This window comes from Dermacentor silvarum, chromosome 5 (assembly GCF_013339745.2).
Source record: "Dermacentor silvarum isolate Dsil-2018 chromosome 5, BIME_Dsil_1.4, whole genome shotgun sequence".
Classification (NCBI taxonomy): Eukaryota; Metazoa; Arthropoda; class Arachnida; order Ixodida; family Ixodidae; genus Dermacentor; species Dermacentor silvarum.
In genome coordinates, this window is record NC_051158.1 from 5,726,525 (window position 1) to 5,738,187 (window position 11,663).

General features: G+C 47.3%; 1 protein-coding gene across 1 annotated transcript; it reads right to left on the reverse strand.

Annotated features, from left to right (window-relative positions):
* Positions 1 to 439: 439 nt before the first annotated feature.
* LOC119452838 (UBA-like domain-containing protein 2) lies at positions 440 to 11,119 on the reverse strand. The gene is made up of 3 exons (XM_037714792.2): positions 10,750 to 11,119; positions 10,557 to 10,625; positions 440 to 5,545 (listed from the first exon to the last, which is right to left on the reverse strand). The coding sequence occupies exons 1-3, from the start codon at positions 10,855 to 10,857 to the stop codon at positions 5,279 to 5,281; spliced, it is 444 nt and encodes a 147-aa protein (XP_037570720.1). The 5' UTR covers positions 10,858 to 11,119; the 3' UTR covers positions 440 to 5,278.
* Between the last annotated feature and the right edge of the window lie 544 nt (positions 11,120 to 11,663).

The window sequence follows — 11,663 nt, forward strand, 5'->3', positions numbered from 1 at the left end:
GCATGCATTTGCATTGTTCTTGCATTTCTACTAAGCTTCGAAACGAGTGTGCTCGAGTCGCATCCCAATTTAAGCATCTTACAGTTTTGTGCCGCCAAGTTTGCACAAAATGCAGGCACCTGTTAAAATGTCTGATGGCACGCACTATGGAATGAACTTTTCTGTGTGGACTGCATGTGCTGTCTCGGACAACTTGCCAATTCAGCCACAATTTACCTGCTTCCAAGGCGGTATATTTCCTGGCAGCAGAGTTCAGAATATGGGTAAGGTCGATTGTACCTTAAGCTAGGCACTTACTGTTGCCGTCATTGAGAACATTCTACAGTATACTGAGCGACCCATCATTTCAAGGCCAATGAAATCTTTCGAAGATGAGTCGCTTCATGTAAAAGGCTGCACTGGAAGTATCGTCAAAAGAAAAACTCGTGGTCTTCAACTGGATGGCGACAAGACACTGTCTTTATTCAGTCAATGAACACTCGTGCATACGTCATTCCCAGCACAACACACCCTTGTCCTACGATGGACTCATGAGAGTCAATAACAAAAACTAGAAACAAAAAAGGTTAAAACAAACTGCCAAACAGCAGTCTTTTTTTTTTTAGGGTATGACTATGTTTCACTGGACACAAAATAGAGAGTTCAGCTCAATAAAATATCTGCGTCATTGAGGTGGTGGTCACTTAGTCACTCTTTTATAACTGAATTGCGCCATGTTACGCTATGCGTATATATAATATGTATAATATCAATATCGAGACACACAATATTGCTTCTCACATATACACCCATGGTTGTAACATCCACTCATGCAAGTAATCCATTGTTACTGCAGACGTCAGCGTATGCACAATTTCCCCCAGAATTGCCCCGGAAAAGGTTACGACGTTGCGACAAACCCAGTTGAGAGAAGATTTGTTGGCAACACAACGACAGTTCCTGCAAAAAGCTGTGCGAGACATGGTTGTCAATTGCTCCAAGGCACATAAGCACACTGAAATACTGAGAGAGAAAAGAAGCGACAGTGTGACGACAATTGCACATTTGCGAGGGGAGCCGGTCGGTCTATCTACAAGCCAGCCAACGTGGTTGCAACGTCACTTCGACAACACGTAAACCACACTGATACCACCCTTCTTTTTTTTTCCAGGCCATAGCTCGTGCCACATGGGTATCGCCAGGAGTATCAAAAACTTCGAGGCTTTTCAAGTTGCTCAATGCCATCGTCTTTGAGACCGGTAGCTTGATGTACAGACTTCAATGTCACTGTTTATGCCATAATGACAAGGTTGAGGGAACTCTCTTCGAAAAATTTTCAGCTGAAGCACAGACTCAAAACACTGGGCATGCTAACTTTGGTTAAGATGCGATTGTATTATCTGTGTGCAAAGAATGCTCCTCCACTCCTGGGAAGTGTAGAGGCTAGCCAAGTATGGAGCCAATCTGATACGTCAGTAAAGTGGCACCTCTCATATCAGACATGTCTGAAAATGGCGCCTCGGCGTTACAATCGCATATTGTTACTCAATAGGGCGTTGTTCTGAGCAACGTCAACGTGCTGTTTCCAGGTTTGCTGCCGATATGAGGAATGTGGGTGGATGACCGAATTGCAGGAAACTTGCAAATGGCATAAAACTAGAGGCAGCGAGCAGCCATATGCACCCATGGGGCACGAGCACCAGCAAAATCGCCAACATTGGGGCACTGCACAAACATCAGCATGCAACTAGTCATCGGGATTCTCTTAGACCCTCTTCTAGCACAAGACGACAAGCTCCCACTAGCATATAGTAGAAGAAACAACACCAGTGGGTTCGGGAGCGGCACGCATATGCAGCAGTCGGCAAAAATTGACGAGAACAATCCGTAGAGAAAAAAAAAACTAAAATAGAAAAACTAGTGAGCAACTCTGGACGAACGGCAAACGACCCCTAAGGCCGGTCGTTTGCCACTCTTCGCATGCTATGGAATAGAGAGGAAAAAAAAACTTGCGGAAGAACACTTGCTGCCTCGTGTCATGCTTTCCAGTTGAAAAGAGCTGGATTCACCTCTCGTTGCGTTCACAACCCTGCCGATACCACCGTCGACCTAGCAATCCACAAAGCCGCGTTGACGCCACATTGAGCCAGAGCCAAATATGTTTCGGGGCCAAGCGAGTTGAAGCCAATCAAGTAATTCTGCAGACTTAATTGCAGACGAAGACTCGATTGTCTTCATCTTCGTTTCTTCTCGTGTCCTAGTTTTACTGCGCTATCCAAATACCATTCCAAGTAATTCTGGCCCGTTAAGTCTGGTGGAACAGAGCAAGGGGCTAAATGGCCAGGATGATGCAGACATTTGCCATCGTCCGAAGTTATTCTCACTGAACAAGTTTAAAGCAGGCAGAGGGGCCGGCAATACGAAACTTTAAAGGGACACTAAAAGAAAATATTAGGCCGAGCTAGATTGATAGAGTATCCGTGTAGATGTCTATCATCATTTTGCGATTGCCAATCATTTTGTTGCGTCAAAAATTGCCGCCGAAGGTCCCACTGCTGCTCAATTTAAACTGCCCGAGCCAGAACGAACGAGTTGACTTAATCCCTTCAAGGCCTCCCTCTGTGCTACTGTTATGTCTTTTAGAAACTCTTTGGCGTTTTGCTTGCGCGAGTCACTGAAGCTATCCGCACTCTGCAGCTCTGCTTGGGTTCAAGTTACCAGATACGGTTAAGCGAGTCATTTTCTCCACAACGCAAGCTCTGTTTTCATTATGAACGACGAATTTGCTATGACAAATGCCTAATCTTTCAATCAACCTCGACCCAATATTTTCCTTTAGTGTCTCAAGTCAAGAAAGAAATTGGTCTCAGTGTGGCGACAAACAACCGACATTGCTGAGCAATAATTTACCCCTCTGCTCAATACATCCTCGTTGGCTTGTCCAAAGTTAGAGGCAAACAGAGTTCTGGGCATCTTTCTGCAAGGTAGCACACTTTAGAGGCTGCACTCATCAGCTCAGCAACAGGTAGCATTAAATTACGAGCCAACCTTTTATCACAATTCCAGTCATGCTTTGGCAAATAAGCTATGAAAGGCAAGTTTCCCCGACAGCCATGCACTACGAGAAGAGTGTTCAAAGATCGACGTGCTAATAAGGAAAGCATGCCACCCACTAATCACTCCACAATTCCTCAACAAACAGGACTGCCTAATCAAAACAGTGCACTCGCATCTCAGTGAAAAGGAGTTAAAAAAAGGAAGCCTACAGACAACACTTTTACATGCCCGCTTTCGTAGCACATGGATGTGAGCTCGAATCGCTCCTTCAGTGTATGACAAAACAAAAGGTGAAAACACGTTTACTTTTGGTGAAGCAATCACTTTCGCAAGATTTTACTTGATTAGCGCCAAATGCATCGGCACCTATGGGGGGACATTATACCTGGCACACTGCAGAGCACACTGTCTTAACACAGCATTGGGAATGCCGTCACCTACAGAAGCCTACACGTCCAGGGCTGGTTGCCCAAAGTGATTGTCTCCCCTAAGTGAACGATCGAGAATATAGCGACAGTTGTCTCGTCACTTGAGAAACTTAACACACTAGCAGATGGGGGGAAAAAAAAAAGTGCATTGTCATCCCCCGTTTCAGGTTTCCAAACTAGACTCATCCCAACCAATCATGCGGGCAGCGATGAACGGAGGGGAAAAAAAAAACGACATCGGGCACTGTGCAACCACGGTTTTTTTCGAGCCCTCTACGACACCACCACATCCACAAGATCCTTCGAGTGATGAACAAAAGATTTTTTTTAAAAAGGTGGTGAGAAAGGGGGGGGGGGGGGGAGTTTGCTTTCTGCAGAACCTTCAAACAAGCACGTGCGTTTTGGGTACATGCCATTTCCTCCGAAAACTCTCTTACAAGTGCTGTCAACTGCTCTAGCTTCCACATCTGGCCTTTTAAGTCTCCGGGTAATGAGCAGGGGTAATAGGGCATTGAGTGATAGAAGATTTGGTTCTACAGCTGCAGCATGCCACAGTCCTTAATTCTGCAGTCAAGCGACGTCCGGGGGCTGCGAGTGCTATGCGCAGCCCGTGCGACAGCGGATCTCTTCGATTTGTCATCCCGAACTGCCCAGGACTCTCCGAAAGGATGCGGATCATGTCAATGCTCACTGTCTGAAAGCAGTGCTTTGGGCAGTCCGGGACAAAAAATTTAAAGAGACTTAGGGCGGAAGCAAATGTTGCCCTGTGTCACCGATTCTGCGATGCCAATCCCTACACATTTTGACTGTGCTAGTTTAAACACCATAGGTGGCTGCAATACCCTTACAAACTCCGCTGAGAGCAGCTGCATGAAAGAACCAAACTTCTTCCTTGGCATCTGACCCCACTGGAGTATCCCGTCCAGTCCAGAAACAAGCGCGCTTTCAAGGGACACGCTGACTTCAGCACTTCAATGCACCGGGTGCACATTTGCCGAAGACTACGTGCCAGGCTGTGAAAATAACGTAAGTAGAAAGCGCCTCGGCTTATGACATTTTCTGAAGTTTCAGAGAAACTGCCCAAGGTACCAGGCAGTTAGTGCATCACGGTGCTTTTACAAGTCCCTTGAAAGTACAGATTTTTCAGACCAGTCCAATTTGGCAGCTAAGTTTGGTAAAAAGGCGTTTAGAACATTACAACAGTCGAAATGGTTTGCTGCAGCCCCTATCATAATACATTACAAGTACCAAATCCACTATTACAAACCAACAGCTTTGAATCACCAAAATGATGTACAATCTCTACATGCTGCCAAAAGGACTGCATGCATTGAGGGCTCCAATTTCACTCAGTTGCAAAAATGGCAACGATGAAAGGTACGATTCAGGTGTTCCATCTAATACGCAAGTCTCCGGTGTTGGCAGACTAAACGGTACTCCCCTGCTAATTGAGCCCATCGAAGACCTGGATGGTAATGTAACAAAAGCCAGCACAACGTGCCCAGGGGGCACAGCTGCCAATCGACATGCTTTGCAGACACGCACACACACCTCCTCCAAACTGAACGAGCAATTACCATTCGAACGTCCGTACCTCGGTGAGCGCCAACCCCTGCGTTCACAACCCCACCCTTCCTCCAGCCTGCGGAATCGCCGATCGAATGTCCGGACACGTGCTCTGCTGCTTATGCACCCACGACGAAGCAACGCTGCGCAGAGCGCGGTCCCGTCGGCGCACAGGCCCGTTTCTCTTCCCGCTTGTGTGTTGTCGAGGGGACAGGCCACTTCCTCCGCGTTGAAGGATGGGATGGCCTCTACCGTTGAGCTTCCATGGAGGACGAGGAAGGCGAGGTGCTCGCTGGATAGCAGCGGCCCTGGGAAGAATGGGGAGGCATGCCGCCGCTCCGCTGCGGAGCGTACTGGCTCGGCGCACCCATGCAGCCCTGGTAGCCGCCCTGCAGTGCCGAGCCCTGCATGGGGCTGGGCACCGTTGGAGGGGTGGCGGCCGAGAGCTTGGACAGGGACAGCAGGGTCTCGGGAAAGTTGGGCGGCGTTGCCGGCGTGTTGGCAGGCGTGCACATCTGCAAGGAAAATGTGGCATTCGATAGTTCTTTTAATTCTTTAATTATGGGGTTTTACGTCCCAAAACCACGAAGCGATTATGAGGCACGCCTTAGTGGGGGACTCCGGAATAATTTGGACCACCTGGCGTTCTTTAATGTGCACCTAAATCTAAGTATACGGGTGTTTTCGCATTTCGCCCCCATCGAAATGCGGCCATTGTGGCCGGGATTTGATTCCGTGACGTTGTGCTTAGCAGCCCAACACACCAGTTTAAAGTTGCCTTGGAAAGCATAAGTGGTGTGTAAGTGGAATAAAAGCTGGAATGGTGTGCACCAGAATTGCGGAGTGGCGGGCCCCCTTGCATTCCATTCTGTAATTCCACTCCTTTCTAACTCCTCGGAATGGTGAGAGTTAGACCATTCCCACTCCTGGACTGGCAAAGCTGATCCATTCCATTCCTCCAGTTCTAGTAAACGAATGATTTCGCTATAATTGCAGACTACTTGTGCTTGTCCGTCTTTACTACCAAAACATATTTTTGAATTCTTAAGAATGTCACAAACAATGTTACGTAGAAATTTATCGCACAAGAAACTGCAAACTCTCTAGGCTGTTTCAAAACCACAATACAAAAATATGGCTTATAATGATTGATGCATTCATGATTGAAATTACGATTCGCCGGGTTTACGCAGGTTTTGTTCAATTTAGCATTACGCCACACTTGACTATTTCTGACATCATGGTGAACCCAATGGTAGCCTGCAGCTGCCTGCTCGTGACTGCTGAAGTTAGCTTCACTTTAGCTGCACCCATGTTAGACCGTTAACGACTGCGCCACAGGCTGTGACAGCAGGGCAACGTCACAGCACATGAAATATTGACTAGTGTAAGCTCAGCTTGCCAACATGGCCAGGCCCCAGAAATCCCCCCAAAAGTCATGCAGGATTTCTTTTGACTATTGCAAGTACACCACAAATGTGAAATCACGTAAAGTGAACAGCTCCGACATCCGAGGCTGTAACCAAGAAGGCCGCTGCAGTATATGAAGGAGATTCTCAATCAGTTTCACGGACTTCCCCTACTGCTTAGGGCCACAATGTTTAGCAAAGACGATCACCACAAGCTTCCTACACCACTTTTTTATTGAAAACATTCACAAGCTCGTGCAGTGCCACTGTTGTATGTGGCATCTCTATGCATGAAATGCAAAAAAAAAAAAAAAGAATTGTTTTCAGCCTACATAACTGGATGAAGTGCTCTGTCGCAACTTGTACACCAATGGCCAAAGACAGCCCTGCCCCTGCTAATTATGTCAGAACCAATATATGTCACACGCATCTTGCCTGACACGGACATTCTTTCGTGTTGTGCGACGAACAACACTAACATTACGCAAAAGATATTAAATTCTGCTGTAGTGCTTGTGATGGTGCCACATTCATGTGAAGGCAACACAGCCTTTTTTTTTTTTTTTTAACAACTGCGGTTCATAGCATCCCTTCCATGGCACCTCTTGAGATACATCTGGTACTGCCACGACCATAAGAGCTTGTAATATATTACTTCACCAAAAGTTGAATTTATTAATGTCCTGCTTACTGGCACAGACTGTAGCACCATGTGAACTTTTGGCACTGTGTGCAATGTTCAACCAGATCACACTGTAAAAGTGCAGCCTATGTGACAGCATATACCAGATACCGACGTTCACGTCTTAACACTGTACCAAACACTGTCACGAGTACAGAGTACTAAACGTATCAGTGTGAGGACGCCTCCGTAAAGCTTCTCCGGCCTTGTGCCAAAACACACGGACCTCATAATTTGCGCTCCCTTTAGAACACAATTATATCAGGAGACAACAGTTGTCATCAACCTTGCACAACTTCATTTCTTTAGGTCACTAAATCAGCTGAGACAGATAAGGCATTCTTTCAAAGCCCTATATACGTTAATTTCGTGGCACCAGGAGTTCTAGAAGAGGAAAACGAGTTCGAAGGACTATTTTAAAAAAAGTTTTGCAACAGAACCACAGTGCCTTTAAGTCAGTGGATTCCAAAGTATTTTTTGCATACTTCAGTCGTGGTGGCTCAGTGCGAGTTTTCGAAACTCGCCAAGTTCAGTTTCTGGCTCTTTTACAATACAATGTAGTTCACCTTTATTGTCAAAAAATTAACTAGGCCCTGGCAGATGCTACCAAAATCCATGAGGTAGCAAGCTAGTGCAGTAACTTTAAGGCAGCGGTGCGATTTGTCTTTTGTTGTGGCATCTTTTCTGGCTTTTATTATAAAGCCTTCTTTAGAGCCAAGAGCGTCTTTTTTTTTTTATATTAGCGAGTTTTAGAATGGGGGCCCCAAAAAAGCTTTGCGGGTGTTAGCGTTGGGCATGCACGAGTGAAGAGTTTTAGAATAGGGCTTTACATTTGCGAATAGCGTTTTGTGCCTGCAGCGTCACGATACGGTGTCAAAGAAAAATTATTATAAATATTAAAATAAACTATACCATTTTATGATAAAAGAGTAATTTTGACTTTCGTGTTTTGCATTTAATTACAATCCAGAGGTTTTCTATTAGCAACAAGCGATTTGTTGTGCTTAATTTTGAGTAACAAACTTTGCGTGCCTTCACCAGCCAAGCTAATCAGCGTTAGGTCTATGAGCCATGAAATCGACAATCGAATTTGGAATCAGTGGCATCTAATGAATCAATATTCATTACACACGTTAGTCGAGAGAAAGCGATAGCCGCAGTCGCTTCTAGCTTACTAACTTCACGCGTTACCACGAATCGAGCCCAGTTTAGTGCTCGATTCAATGGGTCGTCGCTTCAATGGGTGCCGCCATGTTTGTTGACGCAAAGCTTTTGGGGCTCCCACTAAATTAGTGAAATAACGTGCCTGACGCAATACCCAAATGCAGTTTACGAGACGCACATGGCATGCGCAGTGGCTTCGATGCTATTTCTTTGGGGCCCCTATTCTAAAACTGTATTGTAGAACCTTGCGCGTGGTAGAGTGCCAAAAACCTTTACGATGTGAATCAATACTGTTTTATTAAAGGAAGAGCAATAAACAGCCATGTCTCTTAACTTATCATCAAAAATCGGTCCACTTAATAGTAATGCTTGTCACCCCTGACATATTTCGTACTATGAGTGTTTCATGCTGAAATTATCTTCAGGCACACTGGAGATGCTTACGAGGAACCTAAATGTTGCTTTTATCTAGTGAACATCTAAAGTGAAATCATCCTAAACATCTTTTCAGTTTAATAAATGTCCACACTGCTCGGCATTGTGCACGAGTCGAACAGTGAGCTGACGGCCAAAGAGGACTGCACCTTCTGTCAAACGTACGAGGACACCGCCAGACAATCCAAAGCCTTTACTGGCTCATTACGGAATTCTCTATTAGTCCTGGTGCAACTTTCGTAAATATGAGAGAATGGAATTGAAATATGAGAATGGAGCCCGACGAGGCCTTCACAGCCGGTCAAGTGGCGTACGACAGCAAGGTGCTTTTTTTTTTTTTTTGCATTAGGCACTACTAGCATAGCTGCTAAAGGGAAATGCTGCGTAAACGCTGACATACGGACAAACTAAACGCATAACAGGTCTACACTGATAACACACACGGACGTCTTTCAAACTGACAGACTGACGACCAAACAGCAAACATGCTTTTCCTGTCAGGGCAAGCAGAGAACAACCTTGTCGTGAGTCACCTATCTGCCGCCCTGCGGGGCCAAACACTACACAGCAGCAACGCACAGCTGCATAGCGGCCGGGTTTCAGTTCAATTTCCAGCTGCCGGGCAACAACACATCCACAACTCTAGGCAGCTAGATAGCCGACTCGGCCGAGCAATCTTGACACCGCAGTTCGCAACACACTCGTTTCCTGTTTGTGTATTCGTTGCGAAAACCACGACGGAGGCGCCGCTTAGCTCACAGAAGCAGCAGCCCCAGCGAGGTAGATAGCATCGAAACCGTCTGGTAAAGGTTGCGTAACATACGGTCCTCCCCCCCCCCCCCCCCTCTCACTCCCGGCGGGAGAGCTTAGCAAGGTCATGAAAGCACGCCGTCTAGGCGTGAAAGCCGCCTCGTCAATGAAAGCAAACACAAAAAAGAACACTATGGTAACAGTGCCTAAGCGAACAGCAAGGAGGAACGGTTTCGACGACTCGAGTACCGTTGGCACCTTCGAATGCCTCCGCACACACGCACCTAGACGTCCACCGTCTGTTTACTATACACACGAGTCAAAGACTCACGCAGACGAGCCGTTGTTGGCTAACTATCATTGCAAAACCGAAAACGCCAGCAGCAGCAGGAAACCGGCGGCACGGCGACATGAGACGCATGCGCGCGCCGGAGTGTTGCTTGCCGTGTGTTCCTAGATTTTTTTTTTTTTTTCTTTTTTTAACGCTGCGCTCCTTACATTCGGTCCGTTTTGCTGCGCGCTTCGCGACGACCACCGCCGGCAGTTAGAACTTTGCCAGCTATCCCACGAGAAAGGAGGGGGGCGCCCTATAGTAAACGCTGACACACACTAATAACAGTAGAAAACAAGAAACGCCGGCGTAGCACCGTTGATTATCAGCGAGCTGGCGAATGACAGCCCTCGACGGTGGCCGTCGCAAACAGTCGCATTTTTTTTTACTTTGTCTTTCGCAGCAGCGTACACTGATAATAAAACCGGAGCGCTAGAAAAAAAGCCGCCGAAATGCCAGGCATGCTTCTGTAGTCTAGCTAGCTCATAACGGCAGCTGGCGACCGCACGAAGGTTCTATGGTGACTGGCCGCTTCGAAAAAAAGAAAAAAAAAGAACGGCGAACCATACATTCGGGAGACGACGCGAAGCTGCGGCTTGCTTGTACGTCGATAGTAGCAGGCGAGGGCAAGTCAAGAGGAGGTGGGTAGTCTACCGTCGTCGACGGTCCACGGGGGGAACTCGTGGTTGCGATGAGAGCACAAGAGAGTTGCGTCATCGAAAAGTTCGAAAAGACAGAGTTTCCGCGACGCTTACCGAGCTAAAGTGGCCCGCCGGGTGACAGCCAGGAACAGCCGCGTCTTGGAAGAAAATGCTGAGCGCCGTCTGCGAAATGAAAGGGGTCGGTGGCGAGTTATGAAGGAAGCGTTCCCGTGGCCATGTTGATATGGAAGGGGGGGGGGGGGGGGGAAGCAACGATTGATTCTTTCAGACAACTTCTTCGACTTACCTCGAACTGCCAGTGGGCAGCTTGAAGTAGCTGTTTGGCCTGGTCCCTCGCGCATCCAGCTGCCTGCGCAAACTGATTGATCATCACCTGCTCCCGAAGGGAATCCATAACTGCGGGATCCCCGAACGAGACGACCCCCACCGCCGCCTCCTGCGCCGTTTTTCGCCTCGCTCTAGGGCCTTCGACGTGACGTCAGGCAGCTACGCGGGCTCCCATTGGTGGCGTGCGATCACTGGTTGCGTCGCTATTGGGTGCGCCTCGGTGGGACCATTTCCGCTTCCGTCTTCGGGCTCAAAACACGGCTGGGAAGTGTGCTCTGTTTGTAAACAAACCCGAAGCAGGTGCTTCGGAAGTTTTGTACCCGCGTCCATTGAAACGCACAACTGCTCCTCTGGGTTTTACGATTTCACCCCAGTGAAACGGGTTGAAACCGCACGCGGCATTCAATGTATTTTATGCTCGATCGCGGTGCTCTTATTTGTTATGCCCGAGCGGCGGCGTTTTTCCTGAAGACGCTCGCGAGGTTAACGCACCGGAACGAACTACTCGCGTGATGCGCTCTTTATTAAGCCTAAAATACGCGCTGACCACGAAAACGCGCGCCGACACTACTGTTCGACTAGCTGGTAACAGACCTATCTTATTCGTTCAGTGACGCTCATTTTGACCCGCTTAGATTTTCCAGCAGTTGCTGACGCATAATCACCATGCTAAACACCGCAGAAAAAATGGGTCACGTGCGACTGTTAATAGGTGAAAGGATACGTTTATTGAGAAGGTACGTGCTCCGATATGGTTTCTACTTTTTACGGCGTAGTAAACATTCAGCAACGTTCAAGAAAGCTTATGTTCATTGTCTTGTGTCTTCTTTTAGCTTATGCAGTAGCGTGTTATAATGCAGCTATAGAGAAATG

Excerpts from the sequence above, each read along its gene's own strand:
- LOC119452838 (XM_037714792.2), bottom strand. The coding sequence starts at position 10,857 with ATGGATTCCCTTCGGGAGCAGGTGATGATCAATCAGTTTGCGCAGGCA. Across the intron at positions 10,626-10,749 it reads CTGCCCACTGGCAGTTCGAG|ACGGCGCTCAGCATTTTCTT; the intron begins GTAAGTCGAAGA and ends TTCATTTCGCAG. Across the intron at positions 5,546-10,556 it reads CGGCGGGCCACTTTAGCTCG|ATGTGCACGCCTGCCAACAC; the intron begins GTAAGCGTCGCG and ends TTTTCCTTGCAG.